General features: G+C 42.2%; 1 protein-coding gene across 1 annotated transcript in view; it reads left to right on the top strand.

Moving 5' to 3' along the window:
- Positions 1 to 24563, top strand: part of CSMD2 (CUB and Sushi multiple domains 2) — a 324269-nt gene that overhangs the window by 93202 nt on the left and 206504 nt on the right. Inside the window, exon 5 of the mRNA XM_085306730.1 lies at positions 5033 to 5240. Within this exon, the coding sequence (XP_085162856.1) occupies positions 5033 to 5240 (208 nt within the window). The remainder of the gene's footprint in view (positions 1 to 5032; positions 5241 to 24563) is intronic.

Consider the following 24563-nt stretch of genomic DNA (forward strand, 5'->3'; position numbering starts at 1 on the left):
GTGGTAATTCCAGCTGAAAGTTTGTTAGATGCACTTGTACATGTTCTTATTTTTTCTAATGTAAGCTGGAGGTGGGTCACGCTACAGGATCAAATTTAGACAAATCAAGATGAAAGATGTACTCTAGTAGAGCAAGTATTGCAATCTTGTGAGCAGCTATCTTGGGAATAGACATGTCTAATGTCACYGCCAAGGGCAGTGTAGGGAACTCTGCCTGATAAAGAAATGCCTTTTCCTCCTTCTCCTCCTCCTCTGCAGCAGAAGGGCAGAGGTGTGAGACAAGTGCTGAAATCGGAGTGTAAATTCCTACAGTGCTAATCAATAGCCTTCTGTTTCTTTATGCTCCTGTCTTTGTACTTGTCTTTTTCTTTGTAGCATCCTTTTGGGTACAGTGCAAGCCTTGTCTCTGCTGCAGTCTGTGTGATGAAATAATCAAACATGCAAAGAAATGCATGGTAGAGAAGAATAARAAGCAAATGTGTTTGAGAAGCTAGAATTTAGCTGTGCCAGGACAGCAACACTTCCAGGAAGTGCTGTGGCCCAGCAGCTTGTTCTTCATAGGTGTTGTCTGTGTTCCTTTACAAATCTCTCAATTTTAGAAGTACTGTTTTTATAAAGGATAAGTATAATCTTGGTGAGCAAGGGAAGTAGAAATGAGTTCCACATACAGAAGAAATGGCTTGTTGAAGCACTTTTTTTGCAGAGACCAGTTGAAGCTGCTAGTGCTGCAGCTCACCAGTGGTTTTGGAAGCAGTTACATCAAAATTGATTCTTGGCCGCTGAGCTAAAGGAGACTGTAAATTCACTCGGCACTGAATTTGCTCTAGTGAGTTATGTTTCTTGCTTATGTGGCAGGAAGGATTAAAACTGCAGTGATCTCATTCTAGGAGCAGCAGAGCAGCAGTAAATGACACCTCGGTGGTGATCTGTAAAGTAGTGCAGCAGAGAAATGGGTGGCAGCTCTGTCTGCCCAGAAAAGGAGCTTGGCTGTGCCTGCTAGACAGCGTGTAACTCAGCAATTTGCCTTCAGGACTTTAAGTCCTCAGCCAGTCTGGTTCAGATTCTGAACTGTGCACGGAATTGCCATTTTGTCCCATCCATACGATATGTATCTGAAAATAATCTGGAGTAGTTTCCCCATTGCGTGTRTATTGTATGCTTCATATCCATTTTGCACAGTTCTGTATCCACAGAATAAAATAAGGCCTGCTATTTAGTCTAAATGAGGCCTTAAACTGTGTCCTACAGGTCTAGCTCTATTTTTATCTTGACAGTTGGTATGCAGGAAGCAGAACCCCAGCTGCACTTGGAAACTCATCTTCTGGATTTGCTGTGGTCACTGAAGAACAGTCCTCACTAGGGTCAGTTAATTTCAGATAAGCCAGGATGTTATGCTTGAAGTTCCAAAGGAGTATCCTGATACGTCTCTGATTCTGTTTTCTAAAGCGCATCCATGCATGTRGAAAGAGAAGTCTTGCCGAGATTGTTTGCTGAATTTAAGTAGAACTGATAGGTTTATGATTCTGGTAGGCGGATGAGTAAAAATTCAGTAAGCTATCTGAAAAGTTGAGAACATTTGCAAAGCTACATTTTAAGCATATCAAATATGCATAATCTCATTAAAAGTGATCTGTCTTATATCTCAAACAGCTGCTTAGACTGTACCATGCCCAAAATAATTGTAGGGCTGTTCTAGAAGATTTCAGAAGATTTTAAAATGTGTTTTAAGAGTAACAAGCTCTGAAAACATATGAAAAGATGTAGTTAGAGGTAGGRTGGGAAAGGAATACATTTTGCATTAAATATCTTTTGCAATGAATATTTTTTCAATATTTTAAATTGAAAACAGTCTGCTTTTATAAAAGGCCTTTGCATAGATCTTCAGCTACTGTGAGTCAGCTTAGCCCAACCAAGGAGGTATAAGCCCCTTATTTAAGAATTCTAAGACAAACACAGCATTGAGAGTTAAAATTCTTTAGCATATTCTCCATACCTCCTTGTATTCCTTCTAGTAGTAGAACAATTTTAGTGTAGCAGATACTGCCTCAAATTTCCTGGAACCCAATAGTGAGCATGGCTGAGAACTTGCCCATAGGAATAGCTTCTTCCAAATCCTTGTTGCTTTAAAACTGCTTTGATCTGGAGGCTAGTAGAACTGAGCCGTGTGAATGCGTGATCATAGTGAAAAAACAGGTGTTTGGTCAACACCACCCCTGCCTCTGAGAACGTGATGTTCACAGGCAGAGTCTGGACGGCTTGCAGGTGTCTTGTGGTGGTGATGCAGGGCCTTATTTGCAATGGTATTTTGGACTGTTGCCTGAGGCCAGTAGTGGCAAGGCAACAATAGTCTTTAATGTAATGTATTATGCTGGAGAGAGCTGCCGTACTGGAGGGAAATGTCTCTTAAGGATAAATTGCTTCTTCAGATCTCTGTGCGTTGCTGAAGCAGCTAATGACCTTGCCTTGTCTGGCTGGCCGCTAGGCATGTGGTCTGAGAGAGATCACTGGCTAAGAATCTTTTTTGTGTGTATTTCTTTTTGGTATTTCTTTTTGGTAGGGGGACTTATTTGCGTGAAATTAATTTTGAATATATGAGTAAACTAGTGAATTGTGCTTATCCTCTGTGGCTAGAATCTGCTCATCCTCTAAAAAAGCGTTTTCATCCCCTCTGTGGGGAAGGGATGGATTGGAAGTAGCCATTCTTTCAGTTCTTGTCTCTTCTGCGTGGACCTTCTCTGGAGGACACACACTTGCGTGTATTGTGTTGAAATTTGAAGGTACTTGAGCTCTGCAGTACTCAGCAAGGTGCTTCCCTCTCTGAGACAGAACTAGTTGTAAAGGGTCTTGATCTCCCCCAGAGCTTAGAGGTGCCAGTGCAGCATGTGTAGCGTGTTAATGTAGTACAAACAGTAAGTTAATGGCCTAGTGTGTTCCTATCTCGATCACTTGCCATCAGTCAGTGGGAAGCACGTCTGTGCCTGGGCCTTCTGCTTGTTTGGTTGGCTGGCTGCGTTTGGATAGCAGATGGTCATGAGAAAGAAAAGTTGGCGTGGATGAGAGGTTTGTTTTAGTTTGTCTTTCAAGTTTCATGAGTTAAAGGCTGCAAGTTCCGGCCCTGCTGATAATCCTGCTGATAGTACAAGCCAGTAATTCCTGAAAAGGGTCTGATAGCTGAACACTATAAAAGATCCTGCTGAGCTATCCTGCAAATCCTCCTGTCTGTTCCTGGAAGCCGATGAACCATTGAATTTCACAAAGGTTCTCACTTGTGTTAAATTTCAGTTTGGAGGAGTGTGTCGTGGTGGGTTCTCGCCCTCCCCCAATGATTTGTCACAAAAATACGTGTTCATAATGTAAAGCCCCAAGCTCCTTGATTAACGTGTCTGAAATACTGCTCTGTAGTACAAGCTGTAAAGTTAACAGGCTTTTCTTAGCTGTGTTCTAAATAAACACCAGGCTGATGCTGGGTGTGCAAGAGCCATGTGCTGCCCTGACRCTGGTCAAATTAATTCTTGGATTTCTTTATCTTCTGCACGTGTTTTCCTCAGATCCTCCTCCTTTAATTGCTCTAACAACTACTGCTGGTGAAAGTCTCACTGTAAAATAGAAGAACTTTCAGCGAATGGGAGATCCAGGGTATAATCCAGAAACGTCACTGTTAGGTTGTTGAACAAATGGTTAAGTTTCTTTCACTGTGATTTTGGCAACAGCATCAATTTCCTCCAAAGAACAGGGCGAACCAAAGACTAGTAAGGCACGTTGGTGGAGTGAACTGCTATTTTCTGTTAAACGTGGTCCAGGCTAAGTGCCAGGCTCAGTGGCTGTTTAAGACAGCTGCAACTACTTGCTTTCCCTGTCTGGTGAGAGCAGGAGGGGAGTTACTGAGTGTGGTCACCTGCAGGGAAATCCCTACTGCCACTTCCATGCTGAAGGTGTTCCCGAAACCAGTGCAGACTCTTGTCCTTCTGGCTGCTTTTCAGCAGAAGTCAAGAMTGTGCCCTCCATGTGCACCGAGTTGTCAGAGCTGTAGATACTGCAGGGTGCAAATGATGACTCCTTCAGTGAATATCTACCCTGACACTCGCTGTGCTTCAGCAGATGCATGTTCTTTGAAGAACAGAGCTGTGATCCTCAACCACACATTTCCAAAAGATTTTTACCTTCTTCCCCAACCCCCAAGCTAGCTACACTTTCTCATTCGGAAATGGCTCAGGCTTTATTGACTTTCTGTGGAAATATAACTTTCAAGAACACCCAGTTTTCATTCCCAAGTATGGGAGTGTATTTGAAAGGTGTGAATATTGGATGTGAGGTTGGAGGAGGGGCGTAAATTCACTTTTTCTTCGTTCTTGGCTAAAAGGCACATTTAGTGTTTCAGTTTGGGCATTTCAGTGCATTCATATTCTGTTGRAGGGGAACCCTTTCAGCTCTCGGCAAACCAAAGCCCCTTCTTTGCTGTGGTTGGAGAAGGAGTCTGCCTGTGAAACCCTCTTTCTTCTCGGTCTTCGAATTCCCTGTGGTTTTCCTCTTGCCTTGCTGTCTACGGGATGGGAGGGATATTACAGAAAGCAACTAGGAGACTCCTAATTAGGAGTAAGAGCTGCCATGAAAGAACGCAGGCAAGAGCATGTGAGGAAATAGCATCCTGACAGCAAAATGCTTTAGGCTGAGGAGCTGCTTCCCCAGAGAAGTGGTAGAAGCTCTGTCACTTGGGATGTTTAAAATTAGTCTGAACAAATCACTGGGAAGTGTACAGTTGGGAATAAGCTAGCACTTGCRAGAAGACAGACTGGATGACCTAATAGGATTTTGCATCCCTCAGCATCTTTTTTTCTTAATAGTGTGTGGAAAAATCTCTCCCCCCCCCCCCAAACAATACAATTTTGGATAATATTTGAAACAAACAAACGAGAGGTTTTAGCCTATTACAAAAGCATTGAGGCTTTTAAAGCTTTACCGTGATTTTTTTTTTTGACATACTGCTTTGTGTACTTCAACAAAATCTCCTAATGTGCCATTGTGTGTCTTCCAGCTGATGATGCTTGTGGAGGGACATTACGGGGACAGAGTGGAATTATCTCAAGCCCTCATTTTCCTTTGGAGTATGGCAATAATGCAGACTGCACGTGGACTATTCTAGCTGAACCTGGAGACACTATTGCTCTGGTTTTCATGGATTTCCAACTGGAAGATGGATATGACGTTTTAGAAGTTGCTGGAACCGAGGGATCGTCTCTCTGGTAGGTACTTATTTGTGGTCTGTAGGGTAAAATTTTGTATGTAGAGACGCAAACTGTGATAGGAAACTCAGAATGAGGAGAATTAGTATTGACTGGAGATAGTTCCTCATTATTCCAAGTCAGAGGTTATACTYGCTCCATTCCAGTGAAAGTCTTTTGAATGCTTTTTATTTGCTTGGTCAGCTTTACAGTGGCTGTTGTCTACTTTTTAAAGCTTGTTCTTCCAAGAAGGTTTCACTAGCTATGTGGCTAGTTAATAGAAATAAATAATTACAAAAATAAAAACAAAGAAACCCTTGGCTGTACCATACGCAAACCTTGTTTTTGTTAAATCGCTTTCTGATTATTGTTAAATACGCTGCTGACAAGTTGACTTTACTGTTAATGAACCTGCAGCAAATGGCTACAGATGAGTTTGTTCTTTAGACAGAAAGCTATGTATGGAATTTAAATACTTCTCATCCCATTAAGTTTGCTTGAGCAGTACTCAAATGTGCAGGCTTTCAGAAACATGCATTTATGTATAATAAATGCCCAATTGATTTTTTTTTTCAATATACTAGAGCGGCCCAAATGATCAGTGCTTTGAAATCGGAAGTGAGGGCTTGCAGAAGGAATTTCACTTGCTGCTTATAGCAAGGGAAAGCTCTGTCTCTAATTGATTTAGACACTGATTTTCTGCTTTGTGATTTAATTCAACAAAGAGTTAAAACTCCTATCTAGTAGCAAGTGATAGGGAGTAATCTTAGACCCAACATTCCTCTGGAATGGAAGAATTAAGTGTTTGAAAGAATTAGTTATTGCCTAGGATTATCAGCAGGAAGTTAAATTACAATTATTTATGAGGATTCTATCACTGCCACAAATAACATTCATTTAAGTAATTTACACTTGCCTCGCAATTATGTGGGAATAGGATTTGAATGTGCAGGATGTATTAATATGACAGACCTTGCCATTTACTATGTATGAATTGTTTACTGTTCCCAGGACCCCTTTGAAAATTAGATGCTGCTGTTTCATGGGAAAAAATGTTTTTATTAGCAAGCATTAATATTTTAGGGCACTGTTACTTTTTAGCCCTTATGCACTGCAGAGAGGATCAGTCATTTGTGCTGTGTGGTAGGGATGAATGTAGATGGTTAAGAAACATTATTCAACCTAGAGATGTTGCTGGTGCAGCACTGTGTCTTGTCATATCAAAAATAAAACAATGCCTGTCAGAGGGAACCTGCTGGAAAAAATTAATACACTACCCACAAATACATCACAGTAAAACTTTAGAAGTGGCAAGTATGTCTTAGAAAATTAAGTCACTCAGCTTTCAATGATACGCACGCACACAAACTTTTTAGAATGAGATATAAGTGCTATTTTGAGGGAGTAAGTCTTAAATCGGTTTAGGGGGCTCGTCACAGAGAATAATGATGTATTTACTAACTTGCTCAAYCCCAAACACCTACATACTGCATCTTTAATGACTTCCTCCTGTTGGAGTTTCCCTGGGAGCTGGATGAACTCTGCAAGCTAGGAACAGCAGCGGACTCTGAATTAGCTGATAGAGCAGTCCAGGCAAGAGATGGGTCATGTTAATGAGTGAAACCTGGGCTATGCAAACAGGAATTTGGTCCTGAGCTGGTAGCAGAAACTGTACCTGCTTTTCATGGTTCGTCCTGCATTTTTATAGCATCATGAAAGGCATGTAGGCAAGATAAACACACCAGTCAATTCAAAGAGGCCTGGTTTAGTATTCTCAGGAAGTAAATTTTTCAGTTCTATAAGCAGAATTACAAAGCATCTTATTTTAAATTTCATTTTTCAGAGCTGGCCTTCACAACTCGGAGCCTGGTAATTAAATTCAGATGACTCATTTTTCCCACTTTTAAATAATTTTTGCCTGTAGGGGGGAAAAACTGGAGCTCATATCTCCTCTTTAAATATGTTGATACAATTCAGCTTGAAAATATAGCTAAAACCTTTTTTTTCACTTCCTCTATGAAAACCTAGTTTTAATTATTGGTAATGTGGCAGATAGACTCATGGCCAAATAAACCATTCTATTGAAGTATCTTGCAGGTAAATATTTCATTTCATAAGCATTATAGCTTTAATCTGGTCCAGAAATGTACAGAAACAATTAAATTTCATCGTCTATTTTTAAGCTATGGAAATTATATAATGACAGTATCTACAAACGCTCCAGCTCAGCACATTAAGCAAGCTTCCTTTGGGCTGCTCTTTTTGAAAATCTTCTGTGTTTTGTTTACCCTCCCTTCTTTAAAAATAGATGCCGTTCTTTTTAGGGCAGGTTCTCGTAACCCACTTGCCTTTAGCAGTCACTGCTACTTTGTCCACTAAGGTGCGCCTTGATCTCAGTACACAGAACTACCCGTTGGAGAGTCACGGTTGAGTTGCRTCTGGCCCGTGACCCGGCACACACGGATGCTGCAGTGAGTCTAGGCAGTGAAAGGACGTTGTTGTTCTGAGCATCCCTGTGTGAAGCAGAGTGACATGAGTTGAGCAGCTATTTGAGGCATATTAATAAAATAACACGTTTACAGCTCTTTTACTGTTCTCACAGCTCTTGTCATGGGGCCTTGGGCCTAGATTTCCTTGAAAGGTGAGAACTAAAATTCTAGTGAGCAGAGAGCAGGAGGGGAGTATAGTAGTAGTGTGAAAAAGAGAGTATCAGATTAGAAATGACAGTGTTGGGGTTTCAAGACTAGAAAGAAAAATACGTCAGTAGCTGTCCTGGCTTKCTTTCTAGGCTTGTTGAACTCATTATCCTAATTGTGGTGTTTTCCTACTAAGATCAGGACTAGCCAGACATGGAAGGGAATTGGTAGTACGTATGCTCTTTCCTGTCCTCCCCATGCTGCTACCTGTCCTTAAGGCCCGGGACTCTGTTCTTCCCCTTGCTTTGGAGATCACTCTGGGGCCTGAAAGGATTCATGGCATTCTCCTCTRTAAAGGCATATAGAAGAAGAAAATCCTTCCAAGCAGCTTGGACTCTAGTTCTTAACAGGACTGAGCTTTGTTGATCATGTACTTTGTCTAGATATCTACTTAGACCTGACTACATCCCTTAGCTAATGCTTCTCAGGAATATTTGCTGATTAACACTGTTTTGTTGGCACATTAAAGCTTTGTTCAATGACAAGCACCTCTGTGGGTGCTTGCAGCACAACAGCAAACTGTTTCAAGCTGGATGTCTAAAAGTTCCAGACCATTTGTGGTGATAAGAAAGCCTCTAGTCTGGTCCTGTATGGTATTCAACCTGTTTTGTGGCTGTGCTAGATGTTTTCCCTCTGTCTTTCTTTTAATAGCTCAGAGATTGCTCTTAAGCTTTGAGAAGGTGTTGGGAAGAAAATGTCCTGGGATGTTAAATAGTTTTTCCAAAAACTTCCAGCAGCTTGGAGCACCAGACAAGATTCAGCAAGCACATCTTCCTTTTTTTTTCCTGCTTAAATTACATTCCTTCCTCTCTGTACAGTCTGACTCCTTTTGTAGCTTATTTTGCTGTGTCGTAACAGTGCATCCTGCCCTTCTTTTGCTAAACAGAAACTAGCCTTGAGAATGAGAATTCTCATTCAAATAACTTACTGTGGCACATGATAAGTGATGAGGACTTCCTGTCTTAGCACAAGTATAATTTAGGACAGTAACGGAAGTAAACCTAGTTGTCTGTTCTGCAGAAAGCACGATTTAGTTTAAAATATTGGCTGTGACAAAGAACTGAGGAGCATTCAGGTTACTGTTTTGAAGTGGATTTAAAGGGTTTATGATGCCTTGTACAAAGTATTTCAGTAGAGTAATATTGCATATTGTTGTAAAGCCCCCCGACCTGTTGCTTTACAGAAATAACTGAATGGGCAATTCTGCAAGAAAGAGTTGATCTGAGGAAGCTGGCATTTAAACGTATTTCATGGTTTAGCATATCTCTCTGATAGGGAAAGGAAGACTTGAACAGCACTCCAACCAAAAAAAAATAATGTGGCAGGTAACGTTAGCACTCATCAGCTAAGGACTTAGTACATGCAGCAGTTTCCTGGAGTTGTGGTGTGGCCAAGGGAACTCATTTTTTCCAGCTGACAATTTGTGGCACATGCTGCTAGGCCAAGTTTAGGAAATGCATGGCATTTAAATACTGTCACCATTTCATATGACTTCAAATAATGAGCAAGGCACTGTGAAGACTGTAGAGCTGTAGCTTTGCATTGATGTTCATTCAATGAAAGCCATGAATTTGTCCAGACTTAATTTTTTGCTGCTTATCAGAGTAGCCCACTGCCYCTCCTTTGATCACTGAGTTGTCCCCTGCGACTTCCCTCTCTGCGATTCCCTGCTGACCTTCCTGCTGAGACACCGGCACTCGCAGCTCTGCCTGGCCTTCACTAGGACAGGTCTGCTCAGGGCTCCTGAAAGCCTGAGCAGCTCTTCTGCTCAAGTGTGGCAGTGAGAGTGACTTCTGTAACAAATTACATGAAAGGACCCCTCAACCTCTCCCACTCATGTTTCATTCAATAAAACATGATTAGATTTCAAATACCACTTGCTGACTAATCTTATTTTTCCACACATTAATACGATTAATTCTATTTGTTAGACAGTAGAGAGCATTCCATGAATATTGAGGCTAATGGCAGAGAAGAAGATGCTTTTAGGCTGAAAACTACACTGATCATGTTTTAATTGTCCTTTTTATCCCAATTTGGCCTCCTTTCATTTGTTTGTTTGTCAGTCCCTTCTGAAGCAGAGAACACTATGTGAAGGCTGCTGCTGTTTGGACTGTGCCTCAAGGGATGAGGTGCAGGAAGAGCTGTAGCATGTGGAACAATTCTGAAAGAATTCCCAACCATGAAGAAATTCATACTTAGTCATTTCTGTACTGGATGCAAACACTGGTGGGGAAGAAAAAGGACAGACTTGTTTCCAAAAGCGCTCGATACCTGCAAACCAAAAAGTTCTCAGAAAGATAGACTTCACATGCCAATTAGGATAATGCAACTGGCTGAAAGCTGAGAAAAATATTGGTAATATCAAGAGTACCTTCTGGACATGACCCAAAATGTGAGTGACCATATAGATTGAAAAGCAGTGAATACCCCCTTTATTTGGCAGGGAAAGGGGGCTGTGCATAAGTGCGAATATCGTCACAGRTTGTAAATAGTTGGACATCTGGGACTTGTTTCAAAACCTTGTCTCTTCCTCTGCTCTTGTAGTGGGATATTCAGCTTTCCCAGGTTATGCAAGTGTTTGGACAAATGCTGTAGGGAAAGTTTCTGACTTCATGTAAAGGTACTTCCAGGAGATGCCCCTGCCTTACCCTTTGTGGAGGATGTCTGTGTGTGTGGTTTTGGTTCACTTTTTTCTTGATCAGAGACTGATTCGTGTCACTGTGTGGATGAGGCTGCACAGTTGCTTTTTCAAGCTGGCCAATGTGTTTGTGCAGAGGGTCTCCCTTTGCAGGAAAGTTCACCGTGTTGAAGGAAATTGGATTTGCATGTCACAATCTGTCTGCTGGAGCTGATAGCAGTCATGTTTTACACTGCTAGCCCTTATCTGAAACTTCAAAGTGAAAGAGCATAGAGACCTCTGCAGCTGTTTCAGTACTTTCAAAGACCCCTCTTTTTTTTTCTGGGTTTTCTTTGTGGGCAAGCTCGTAGATGGTTTCCTGTAGTTACAAGTTGTGTAAAAGAGCTTAAGTACTTTGTTTTCAGATGTCACCTGTTTCACAAAATATATTTTAAATAATCTTTGCCTACTGGGTTCCTAGGTTCAGTGCAGCTGCAGGAAAGCCCTTGCTAGTTCATATATACAGTTTTCTTAAGCTCTTCTTCCTATGCTGTGGGTGGAAGTCACATCTGATTGATTCATTTTGGTGCTAATTCATAATTTTCTTGTTTAAATTCATTTTGGATGTCTAATGATAATGTATCTCATGTACTGTGATTAAACTACAACTCTAATTCGCATTGTGTCTTAGGGAAGAATTACATTTACCRTGGTTTGCATAAGCTTAAACTGTGGAGAAGTATCATTATGTAGCTGTTGGAAATTCTCAGATCTCACATATGCATCTGCCTGATCTTATTACGTTTGTCCCTGGAAATATTTAAGTATATGGAGTACAGGAAAGATGCACCCTGGAGAGCCTATTTCAGGAGAGATTTGTTTGCTGCTAAGGGCAACCCAGCGAAGTGTTTATGTGTTGTATTGTCTTCTGCTTTTTAGCCAAAATGTAGCCCTCTAAAACAAAACGTGTCATACAGCACCTTCCATAGGCATGAAATATTGCAGAAACTAAGTGCAAGAGGGTTCCTGACTRCTCCTGGTGGCAGACCAGACTTTGAAGTCAATCTCTTCTGTATAAACTGTGGTTGGATCAGTATCTCACTAGTAGCAAGTTGGCATCAAAACAGATCCTGGACAGAAGAGGAAGGATGTTCACAAGGCAGAAATGTGAACGACATTTATTGCAGGATGCAGGGGTAGAATAATGAATTCTGCAGGCTTTCTTCTGCCTTGGGATCTATGATTGTGTTTCAAAACCCTGCCTTTTCTTTTTTGCGTTGCATGATGGTGCCACTGATGCATCTTGGCACTGGCAAAGATACCTTTGCTATCTTATGCTTCTTGACTTGAGTGTAGTCTGCAAATCTAGTAATACTTGATACTAAAAGCAGATACTCATTATGAATATTTTGCCTCTTAATGTCTTTGACATCTTACACACAGATCTATTGAGACTTCCCAAAGCCCAAATGGGGGAAGGAAATAATGTTTTTGGATTTTTATGGCTGTTGTATTTTGCTTCTTCTGGTGGCATTTTGTTTTGTCATGGCAGGTCATGATCTCTGTAGCTCATACTGAGTTTGACAGTCTTGRCTGTTTTACTGTACGAACGCTTTTGATTCTTCCTCAAAGGGACGTCTCTTGTGGCTAAATTTATAGCAGAGATCAGGAAGATGCCAAGACATGAGTAAATATTGGAGGATTAGTAATAGACAAAATGTTTCAACAGCTAGTATCTAATCACTGTATTCCTGGCCTCATTAAGTTGGAATTTTCCAGGACTCTAGAAAACTGGAGAAGTTATGGTGTTCCACTGAAGCAGTTGTGTGTAAAATGCAATTTGCTTGTGCAAATTCAACTCAGCATTTTGAATGCTCCATGCGAAATTGTAACCCCTCGGGCTCTGGCATGCAGCGGGCTGTAGCCCTTCCTGCTGCTCGCGGTACCTGTGCACCCGCTGGAGCTCTCCTCCCTGCTGCTGGTAGCTGAGGCCTTACCGCTGCGCTGGCTGCTCTAGACGAGCAGGAGAGGAGTGCAGTTGCTGATGGGGAAAGGAATCACAGGGAGTAGTTGTACTTCAGGAGGAAAGCAGGGATTTGTGGGGCCACGCTAAAGCTCTGTTCGACTGACCTATTGCTTCTGGTGCAGTGCTGAGAAAAAGCTCTGTTCTGGGATGCAGACTTTWGGGAAAGCAATGGATTTAGGGTCCTAGCTAGTTAGTATATGGCTTAAATTATAAACAAGCTGTTAGCTGTGTGTTGGAGGCAGGAGTGTTGTTGTCTGCCTGCATTTCCCTTACTGTGCAGTAGTATCCAGCGGCTCAGCCTGGCCTGCTGTGTTAGCAGGGTAAACGCCCGCTTGCTTTGCCTGTTGGGACAGTCCTGTCCCTGCAGTGCTGCGGGCATCTTCAGCCTTCTTCACCTTTGCAGAGTTGAGTGAATGCCTGTATCGTGTTTGTAATCACTTCCAGTATTTGGAATTTCAATGCAGTGTGGGTGTTGTGACCTGTTCCTTACTGGGGATGCCTTGCTTTCTGGATTTATGTCTGCAGTTTAGCACTAGTTTGTCGCAGGAAWGTGCATCTTGTTTTGGGGAGGTTTTTAGAAATGCCTGTTGGGATGACAACTCCCTATTGCTTTTATTTTTACAGTACTTAAACAGGCTTAGCTTTTGGAAAGGCAGCTCCAAACGTCGTTTCCAGTGTCAGTATTTCTACCATGCTATAGTAATGCGTAATGGCCAGCCAGAGCCAAGACCTGTTGTAGGCATTGCACAGCTGYAGAGCAGACCGACGCTTTGCCGAGGCACTGGTCGGTCTCCGTGCACAAGACAAATCTCCTGCCTCACAGAAGAGGAAAGAGCAAAATAACATAATGCAGCAGTAACGAATGTATCGTGTCCTACCACCCATCAGCTCACCTCTCTAGCTGGGCTGCTAAAGACAAATCTGCATGAAACTGCTTGCCTGCCACCGCGGCCAGTGTAATGAACGCAAATCCGATYGCATCCATTAAAATCAGTTTAAGCTACATTTATTACTTTTTTTTTTTCTTTTTTTTCCAACCTGTATTTTCTCCTGTGCTGAGGGGAGGGCCTGGTGACTGAGCCATGGAAAGCTGATACAGCCGGATGCCCCGGGTGCCCGGGCAGATGCCCAGGGCTGCATGCGATACACAGCACAACTCGTGTTGCCTGGGAGCAGCTCTTGGCATGGCGGTGGGAACAGCTTCAGCTAAGTATTTTTAAGAAATGACCTGCCGATTTGCTAGATGTCAGTGAACTGTAACCAGAGTTGCCTTTTCCCCCCTCCCCCCAGTGACTTAAGCTTGTTCAGCCTTCTGCAGGCTTTTAAATCAGACCTCCTGGTTTGATACGTCCAAACTGCAGCGTATGGGAAGCACTGTCTTCACTCCTTCCTTCTGCCTTTTCTCTTCGTCCTACACTTTCAAAATTAATTTTTTAATCACCTTTTAAATGATGGAGCAGTTCAAGTTAGCTCTTTTAGTCAGAATTACCTGCATTAAAGATCTCCTTTAAAGAGAAAGGCATAAAACTAATTAATTGCTTCAATTATAATAACGTGGCTTAGCTTGTGGTTTTCTGTTACAAAAACCTGTTTTTGATAAGTCAGCTGTTCTTAAAAAGGGAAAAAAATAGAAGTGCTTCGGGCTGAAAGTTGGCATGAAGGAATTTTGAGAAGAGAAGGTTGTTCTCTCCGTAGTGGAACGGAATAAATTAACAGCATTGATCCTGGAGCGGTGCCCTGCGCTCGAAGCCGCCCGCTGGGGTAGCAGCGTGCTTGGAGACGTTTCTTGCCCAGTCGCAGGTGCTTTGTGTGACTTTGAACAAACATCCTTTGGTATTTGAAGCCAGGGTTTGGTATTTGAACCGAGGTTTTGGGAACCTGGAAGAAAGGAACGGAAAGCAGAAGTTTCAAAACCAGCCTGTGTGGGTGACTGCGTGCGTAGATCGTGGACGTACGGCACGTGCCGAAGCACGCCTGGGCTCCCCTTCGGGGCTGCTGGAGGATCCCGAGCGGCGGTGGAAGAATAGACAAGGGGACCGAACGCTTGCTTCGAGCCTGCCTCCCTTCAACCGATGACCTCGGAGTCGCTGCGCAGCGCAGGTCCCCCGGGSCTGGCAGCACGGGGGTCGCAGAGGCGACTGGCTCAGGGTCTCAACGCTCGGCACGTCCCTCTCGCTTCTCTTCCGCTGTGCGGAGGGACAGACGGCGACTCTGCCTCCTGCGCTGTGTTGTGGTTTCAGCTGCCGGCCCTTCTGGACCGGGGCTGCTTCGTCCTGCGTGCGCGCGGCCAGTGCTGGGGAGCGTGTGGATCGGCAGGGTTGGCGGGAGGTGAGCTGCCGGCCTCGTGTGAACCCAGGCGCCGTCGCGCCGATAAGCCCAGTGAGGCATCTGCGGGTGTTGTAGCTCTGTATCATCGCATTCTGTCTCTAAAAACCAAAGTAGTTATAAACCAGAAAATGTTTATGCAGGTGGGTCTGGATATTGCTCAGTATCTATCTTTTACTCTTCACATATAGAAGAAAAAAACACTCAAAAGCCAGATGCCAAATGAATAGCACTTTGAGTGTTGATAACTTTTTTTGTCCGCCTTCTTGAGTAACTGCAGATTTTTAGCATGAATTCATGTATTGGAATATTTGTGGAAAGAATAAAATGCTCATTAAGTTTTGCAGCCCTGGAATATGTGTGAAATGGAAAGCTTGCAATTAAACTTCCTTTTGAAGCAAGTTAACAGAAGTTTTGTTAATGTTTAGCATCAATATGGATGCCATTCTTTGTAAATTTGGACTAATTAAGTCCAAAGGGACAAAATAATAGATTCTGTGTATGTTGTGCATGCCAGTACTCAATTTGCTTTTGGGGCTTTTCCTCTCTTTTTGCCCAAGTTCTGATTTTAATACATTACCAAAAAAGTAGCTATTTAGCTTTTAATGCCAAATTACCAGGAATCATTTTCCTTAATTTCTGAAGTACTGTAACTTAACTTTGGTAAATGCCTGATGTTTGCTTACCTCCACTGAGATGAAGATGTTTGCTGCTCTAAACTTCAAGAGATTTTGAACAGAATTTTTTTATTCTCCTTTACCCTACTCTGACATTCACACTGAAGTTCTGGGGTTTCCTTAACTATAATGTAAAACCTGACCTTAATAGAGGTTTGAATCTCCCTTTAGCCTGTGGATTAGAAGATGTCAGAGTCTGCAGAGTTAGTGTTTTGCAAGACTCCTCCCAGCAAAGTCATACAGAGCTACAGTTTAGTATAGTCGAGTGAGAATATCTTTAATAGTCTGCAGGCTCTGTCATGGCAGTGCCAAACCTCAAATACTGTAAACCATGTAGAGTTCAAAATAGTATTTTTATTGATTGAAAGGATTAAAAGTTCATCTAACTGTGGATAATTCTGGTTATTTCCTTGTGAATTTGACTGCTCTGTAGCTATAATCATTGCACCAAACTTTGAAATGACTTATAATTAGCAATGTTAATAAACCTATTAATATATGTTATTCCTTCGTAAGGCTCTCGGATGTGGCAGTCACCCGGTGATAACTCCTGTGACAGAGATGATGCTCCAGCCCCCATAAGTGGAGGGGGGAATTCAGACTCAGCCTACTTGAGGGTAGAAGGGACCTCTGGATGCCGGATTTCCCCAGTGTTCCTTTTGCTGCAGCTAACACCTGTTGAAGCCCTTTTTGCTGCTCTTCACATCCTTTACCAGGATGTAACTTTGAATGTGCTTTGTGCTGTTGCCCATTCTTGCATGCTTGGGCAGCATCTCCGTATCTTCCCCTGGGTCTCCTGACTCTGCTTCCACCTCTTGTATGCTTTCCTTATGTGCCTCAGTTTTCATCAGGAGCTCCTTGTTTGTCCGTAGAGTTTTCATTGTCAACTGTGCTTGACTTCCTGCATGTCAGGATAGACAGCTCTTGAGCTTGGAGGAGGCAGTTCTTGAAAACCAACTCACTCTCCTGGACCTTTCTTATTTCCAGGACTGTTTCCCGTGGGAGTCCTAAAGGCAGATCCCTGAACAAACAGATCAAAGGTTTTAGAGTTCTGACAGTTCGTAAGTTCTTACAAGTTCTTAAAAATGTCAGTGCATAACTGTCACGTAAATGCGGAGTTTTTGCCACAGAAAGTGGATTCCAAAATTCTGCTGCCTTTCTGTGAATACTATTATAGTCTGTTTAATTCAAAATGAAGATTTTAATTCAGAATTTCTCATCTGATCAAACACTTGGAAATACAGAATGATGGGCAAGTGTTGAACAACCAGTTTCCAAGACAGAATTCACATCAGTGGGGGAGACTGAACAGAAGGCCTGTGGATCGATCTCCTTGGGGAATTTGGAAGGGGAAGAAAAACTGCTGTAGCAGCAGAGGCACCACAAAAGGCAGGTTTAAAAAAATTAAAATAAGATCCACCTTTGTGCACCTTTGATRTGTTGGTAGTGTGTTTAAGTAGTCACATTTCTGTAGTTTGAAGCCTTCAGATTGCATTAAGTTCATTCACACAGACTTAAAAGGTAGGTTTTGCCCTTGTTCAGTTCTCGTTCTGCTATCTTGGCAACTTTATCTGCTCAGATGTTACAGACCTCTTAATCTTTCCAAGAACGCACCCTGAATAACGCTTGCTGTGTTAGTTGCTGGAGGGAAGTGACTTGCCCATGGTCTTGCAACAAGCCTGTGGCTTAGTCTGAAGTTCTGCCGTTCAGCCTGTGCCAAGCCCTCACAGAGCTGTTGTGATCTGATAAAGCTGCTCTCAAGTGCAGCAAGGAAGGATTCATATGTTTTTTTTTGTCTTAGCCATGTTTGATGTAAGGTTGAGTTTCATTTAGCATCAGGATTAAGTCAAGCAGTGACTCGATTTCTTAAGGGAACAAGGTCATCTGATCTTTGCTTTTTCCCCCTCTTAAAATTTAAGCCTTGCTAAAAGAAAGTGGGTTRTTTGTGTGTTCTTTCCATGCACATGTAATAACACCCTGTAATACTAATGGTGTTCGTGTGCACATACCCGGAAGAGGTACTAATGTCTTCAGCTACATGATCTAGCYAAGAAGACAGATTATACAAATAAATTAAGCTATAGTAACAGGCAGTTGTGAGATGACTGCTTTAGCATCCCTGTCTCAGCCAAGTCCTGCTTTACAAGCAAACACCGGAATTCTGCAACTAACGCTTAATTTCAGGTTGCTATTGAATAATTTCTCTTACAGATWTCTGTAGATTCACAAGCAGATATTAACTTACTTAAACTTCTGTGAATGCTACTTTTTGTTACTTGCTGTTCTTGGAAGCATAAACCTTTTGTAATGAAAGGCAGGAAAAATGTACTATGAATCAAGCAACGATTTATTAAGTATATTTAATATTAGCTTAACTGGTGTTCAGGGTCTCCTAAATGGTGGTAGTCTGATGAAATTTTTAATTTTATGTAGAAAACAAATTAATACTTTAAGCTTACTGTTCTTGTTTATATTCTGTAGTATTTTATGCATAATATTACTCTACTAGGGAATTGTAAGTCTCATCTATCTAACTGTCTACCTGATTTACCGCACCTGTCATGGTTTTAATGGCGGTTGGGGAGAGCACAAACAAATAGTTGTTTTTACCAATCTAAATAGTAAATTTTGGGGAAGACTGAGTTGGATCAAACTGCTCCTCTAATTGCACTGCCAGTAATTTAGCACCTGTTTTTTGGGGGGAGATAGCTCTTAACAAATAAAGGAAACAGATGGGTTTGCTTTTAGATGATAGTGGCACACTTTTGAAGACCTGTTTCATTATCTTCACTCAAATTTGGTCTGAAGATGCCCTCTCACCAAGAAAGGCAAGGTCTACAAGGCACTACCTGCACTAAGTAAGTTGCCTTGCTTGATGGAAGGGGAGGGAGGTAGGGGAGCCCTTAATTAAAACTGTCTTAGGTAGCATCCTCAAACCAGGGCTTCTCTGTGCTAAATGTTGTGCAAGTGTGCAGAAGACAAGTTTGTTATTCCAGTGATTTGTGATCTAAATTGAAGTTAACAAGGGTGGCAGAATATACTGCCTCTCTTGAATCCGTACAGATGGGTATGTGCTCTCTAATGCTCAGTGTGTGCTTCATTGCAAGATGGCCTTGAAGGAAGCAAGCTGTTGCTGTCTTTACCACAGATAGTCCTGGTAGCTTTTTAGCTTGTAAGTAAGTTGGTGTCTTTTTGGTCACATTAAAATCAAGCTCTGAATAAAAGCGGGTCACTGATATTTTGAAACAGAAAAGATTCTTTACTAGCCAGTTAAAGAGTGAAAAAAAAATCCTTGAAACATTCTTCAAAAATCAGAAATTGTAAATTGTACCATTTCAGCTCATGACAGAGTCCTTTCTACAAAGAATAAGTATTAGTCTCAAAGTTATGAGAAATTAATCTGTGCCTGAGTATACAGATTCAGGGAGTGAAGTTTTTTTGTTTTGTTTTGTTTTTTGTTTTTTTTTTTTTTTGTTTTTTTTTCTCCTCTCGAATTCAAGGCTTCTTTTGTGCTCTTAAAAAGCTGGGCTTAGTCTCCCATTAGCCTCCCATCAAACCAGTACTGGGGCCTGGCAGTAGCCGTTCCACTTGGGAGACCTCTGTGGTACTTGGACCTCTCTGCCAGGCTGGTATGGTTCAAACTTGCAGGGATCGTTCTCAAACCCTGTGGGGGGCCGTGAGCTGTTGGAAGCAAGGAGGGGAGAGAGCATAGCACTGGCTCATGGTTCCTCCTTGCTGCATCATGGGCTGCAGGGGACTTAGTGGGAGACTGCATAAAATGAACAGTTTGCAGTGAATTGCAAAGTTCACACATCACCCTCTAGGGACATAACGGCAATCAATGACTTACTTAATTGCACTGTAGTTGACGTGGGTTTTCATTAAAAATCATTTAATCTAGTGTTTCCTTGTAATGTTTTCTTTAGCTTGCTGAAATACCAATAAGGCTAATAAGAATTTGCTTATTAAATATGCCACGGGCTGCATAATCTTTTTAGTGGTGTATCTGCTATATTCAAAAATTCATACAAGTACTTTGAAAGGCTCAACCCCTTGCTGTTTTTCAGTATTCAGAAGGAACTGCAGTGTTTAGCCCTGGAACATTTGTAGGGTTTGTTTTGCTTTTAGTCCTGACCTTTTTAAAAAAAAAAAAATGTATCAAAATTCGTAGATATGGCTTCTCATAGCTTTGTCGCAAAGAAGGCAACAGCGTAGAAGCATTACTGCAGAAAACATCTATTAAATAAGTCTGCTATTCAGAAATATTTTAGTACTTCCATTATTGTTGTAATAGGAAAGCTTTTATACACGCACAGAAAGAAATTGCTACTATAAAGAGACTGGAGTTTAAATGAAGGAGGTAGGATGAAGTGTCATTATTCCCATTTATCAGATAAAAGGGAATATCTGCAGAGAGGCTACTCTTGATGGACTTAAATCAATAGGAGAATGAGTGGAGCATTCAGGTTTCCTTAATGATATTTCATATTTTCTGTGCTGAGACTTCATTTTTGGGAAGGTTGAGGACTACCTGAAACTTTGGCCTCGGAGTTTATTTCTGCTTTTTTAAATGCTAGCTGGATTTTGAAGTCCGATCCGGGTGCATAGTGACCCATGTGTGTTTGTGCCCCAGCTCAGAGCTGTGAGTGCTAGCAACTGTGCTGGCAAATGGGTTTCTAAAGACTTTATTGGATAAAGATCTAAAACTTCTGGCTATTCTCTTCAGCTTTGAAACTCAGCCGTTCAGAAACCCCTGCATCAAGATGGCAGGGAAAGTGAGTGCTGGCTCTGGTGTCAACCATCCAGATCAGATGACTTGAAGGGGAAGTGGCATTCCAGCTAATTTTGTTCTGCAGAACTTGCAGAGTTCTTTACTCATCTTTTCCTTAGCAGCAACAACAAAGGCAGCATTAAACTCCATAAAATGATATTACTAGATCTATTATAATGTTGTTATCATTAGTTTTGAGTACATGAAAAGCATGTGAAATAGCTTTCATGTAAAGGCTTGCAGCAAGCCTCAATTTTTCTGAYATTGAAAGAATCCATGGGCTTCACTTAGAGTTTTTGTTGCCTGTTTTCGCTAGCAAGTTGAAAGCAGATGGAGAAGAAACCTATCCCAGGCCTCCAAGATGTTTCCTCCCACGATAGGCGTACCTATACTTTTAATCACCGTTCTCCATCAGTTATTCATAAACTCTTATCAGACAGTTGTTTCTTTGCAACTACTGCAGAGCATCTCCAAAAATGTTACTTTTTGTTGTTAATGCTTGCTCTACAGTTTTCATCTATAGTTCATATGCAGGTAAYGTGAAAACATATTGGTGAAAGACTTGATGGCTTCAGGTGCACTKTTTTTCAGGCCTTGCTGTTTCCTTTCAGTAACAGCTATCCCACAAAGGCACGYGGGCAGACATGCAAATACTCTGCGAAAGCAAACCAGCTCAAGATCCTAGGTGCTGTGTGGAGCTGTCATTTGGAAGACAAGAACTATCTATAATTAATTCCCCTTTATTTGGCACCATCTTTGAGTAATCTGTCCTGGGGCTTATTTTCAAGATGACTAGAATTTCTACTGATCTTAATACAAGACTCTTGCTGATCTGAATGTGGGCAATGTGCTTAAGATACCTGTAGGTTTATCTTCTTATTTGGTTGCTTAAGTTTAAAGTTCTGAATTCAGATATCAGCTTTTGAAAAGGGGAGTCTCTAAAGTGGGCACCTGCTTCCAAGTATGGCTGCTGAACATTGAGTACCCCATGTGTGGGAAATACTGATTCTTTGTTTCCCCATATGTGAAATGGAATAGTAAGTTCTGTTAAAAAAAAAAAAAAAAGGGAAACTGAACACCTCACTGAAAGTGCTATATACACCCTGCGTATTGTTACTTAGTTATAACTGTATTGCAGATAGCTGGTGGGTTTTTTGCAAATTCTGAGCCTGCGGTCAGCAGGCGTCCATGAACCTCTCCGACTGTATTTCAGTTAAAGAGGCTGCTAGAAATAACCATACTGGGAGTATATCRGAGTGTGTGTTTGCAAGGAAGTAGATGTTTTGAGGCAGTGCTGCAAGAATTTGAAGACATTACTCACAACCAGACTGTGATGTGCTAAATTGAGTGGAGCCTGTGGGCCAACTTCACAGAGCATGTTTTTGCCTGAACAACAATTGTATGTGAAGTACATAAGTCGAGGAAGGGAAGAGACAAAGATTCCCTTAAAAAGTATAATTGGATGGCTGCTATCTTGAGCTTTTCTGATGCGTATTTTTTAATCACTTCATATTTATAATGTGCCAAAAATAGCTGAGCAGACTGGTGCTGCCATTACTAGTGCTGCTGGGAATAGATTTTAATTGATGGATCCTGTCAAGCTGTTAGCGGCCATGCAGTCAAGAGAACCATTAAAGAGATATTTCTTGTCCCTGTTCACTTAAACACTCTGCTACCAAGTCATAGCAGAATATTATTTTTTACTTAATATGTCAGCATCTGTACTGACGGCTGAGAAGGGTCATGTCCTGTATTTTTAAGTTTCCCGATAGTGATAGTTGCTGGCCACTGACTTAATCTCCAACTATTACAGTAGATGGTGCTAAGACCCTAACAAAATCTAGTATATAGGATAAGGACTGGGCATTTCTTCTGGTACCTTTGGAGCCTAGTTGGCTTATAAGTTTGTTTTTTTTTTTTTTTTTTTTTTTAGCTGAAGCATTCCCTCCTTTGGTGCACAGAAGGAAAGAAGAATTTGTCTCTGTGTTGGGCTGAGGCCCTGCTCCAGCATGGAATAAGCATAGGCGTTTTGGAATATTCCACTTCTATTGACTACTTGACTGTTTCCTTACATGTGTACATGTGTGTATTTGTTTATACTGTTTTCAGGTGGAGGAACTGGTTTTGAAACTTCATCTTGAATTAAGGGGAAAGTGGTTAAACATGAGCCATTTTTCAACCCAGAGTAGAATTTTAACTTCAAAAAAATTGGCTAGTATACCCTAGGTGAGGGCATGTAGGAAAGGACAGTAGCAGCTTCATACACAAGACAGTAGCATTTCAGAATGAACGTTTTCCCTGCTTTTGCCTCCTGCTGACCTTTCCCTTTAAAAAAGAAAAGAAAAAGTGCTTAAGCAGGGAGTAGAGGTACAGAGGCTGACTGTACGCAGAACCTGCCTAGACCAGTGCAGGGAAAAGCTGCATCAGGGATGCGGTTACCAAAGACTTCTCGAAGTCCAGAAAGCAACTGACCTGCCCTCTACAGGGCAGACTTTGCAAAGATGTCATTACGAGCCAAATAAACTCTAGGACAAAGTTGACTGGTTATCTTGCTTTAGCTGTAAAATGGTACAGGCTCTCAGCCTTTCTGCATCAGGTTTAGGCTTCCCTTTGGCTGAACCAAAAGAGAGAACTTGGAATGGCGTTGTTTAAAGGAGAGAAATAAGAACTAACCCTTTGGCAGAAACGGGCTTTGGCTGTTATTTTAGGAACCTGTATCAAGCCTGGGGTCAAGGGCAGAAAGCCCTCTGAGGCTGATCTCTGTCATCCTGTCTTYCAGCAGGGTCAGTTAGCTGTGCTGCTTTGGATCTGAGCTCGTGTGCTCTTCCCAAGGTTTTCTTCCCTCTGTAACCTGCAGAATGGCAACTGTTAGTTATTCCTGTCCTCAGAATGGAAACCACCATCGCTTTGAAATTAGGCTGCAGTTCAAAATGTTGAATATTGGAAAATGGAATCTAGAACAAAATAAGCACTTAAAGAGCTGACTTGCATTTATCAGTTGTTTAGGAGGTCCCCAGAGTTTTAAAAAAGTGGTTTATTAACCTAGCAGGCCACAGAAATTGCACTTGTTGCAAATTACATTTTCCACTTTAATCAAACAAGCAGGTTGACTTTTTTACTCATGAGCAGGAGAATGGTTCTGCAACTCAGTGACGGTATTGTTATCCCCATTAGCAATGGGAAATGCAGAGCGGAGGTGCGATGCCTGCAGGCTTTCCAGGGGCGGGAGATGGCATTTATTGTGGTCTGCCAGAGAATTTATTGTGGTCTCGGCAGAGAATGACCTGTGGAGCTGGAGGGCCACACCTGCTGGCTTGTGGAAGGGCCCTGTTTTAAGTCGTGGTTTGGAGGGAGAGGAGGCAGAGAAGACGAATTCCTGTTTTCTTGTGGAGAGATAGGAAATATCCATCTCTAGGCTGCAAAAATGTTCCTGATGCCAACAATATGAGGCCAACTGTATTCTGAATTATTGCCCTGTCTAAAGAAAAATGCAATTATCTAGCCTTCGCAGTTATTTTTACTAAGGCTTATGACGAACTGTACTGAAACCTCACGAGGAGCTGCAGTTGCGCGAGCGATGAGATGAAACTGCTGAGGGTCACAGTCTAATTAGCAAAGCAGGCCGTCAAAGCCTTCATTTCCTCCCTTCTGCTTGGATGTGTTCTGTTGTGAGCTTCTCTTTCCTGGCCGTTTCTGGCTCACGCCCTAACCTGCTGCTTTCTGCTCTGGTTTTTCCTCCTCAGCAGTGCGGCCTGCTGTTTGTACATTGCTTTATCCTTTTCTGGCTGGTTGCGCCACATTTTCCCGAGCTTCTTGACGATTTCTACAGCCGTCCAGTGCGGGTTCAATTTCCGCAGCCCTGGGCGATGCTTTGCTGCGAAAAGGAAGAACGCAGGTAGCGGCCGCTTCCTCGTCCTGRGGCTCGTTCTCTTCCTTTGCCTTTTTCTCTCCCGCCTCCGCACTCCCCGTAGAGGATCTGATGTTCTCTCAGTTGCGTATTTTGCATTGTGCTGCTTCGCCTCGGCTTCGTACTTCTTCTTTTCCTCCCTGGACATGGCTTTCCACTTTTCTGAGCATTGCTTGGGGAGTTCTTTGCCGTTCGTAGGCTGGGGGCTGGCCCTGGCGCTCTCCTTGAAGGAGAGGTAGAAGACGAGGTACGAAGTGAGSCGCCTCCGCTTGGGCCGCGCGGCGGCGGGAGCCATGGCTGCATGGCCGCCGCTCGCCCTCCC

The sequence above is a fragment of the Rhea americana genome, unplaced genomic scaffold (genome assembly GCF_003343005.1).
Source record: "Rhea americana isolate MKP2758 unplaced genomic scaffold, rheAme1 scaffold_246, whole genome shotgun sequence".
NCBI lineage: Eukaryota > Metazoa > Chordata > Aves > Rheiformes > Rheidae > Rhea > Rhea americana.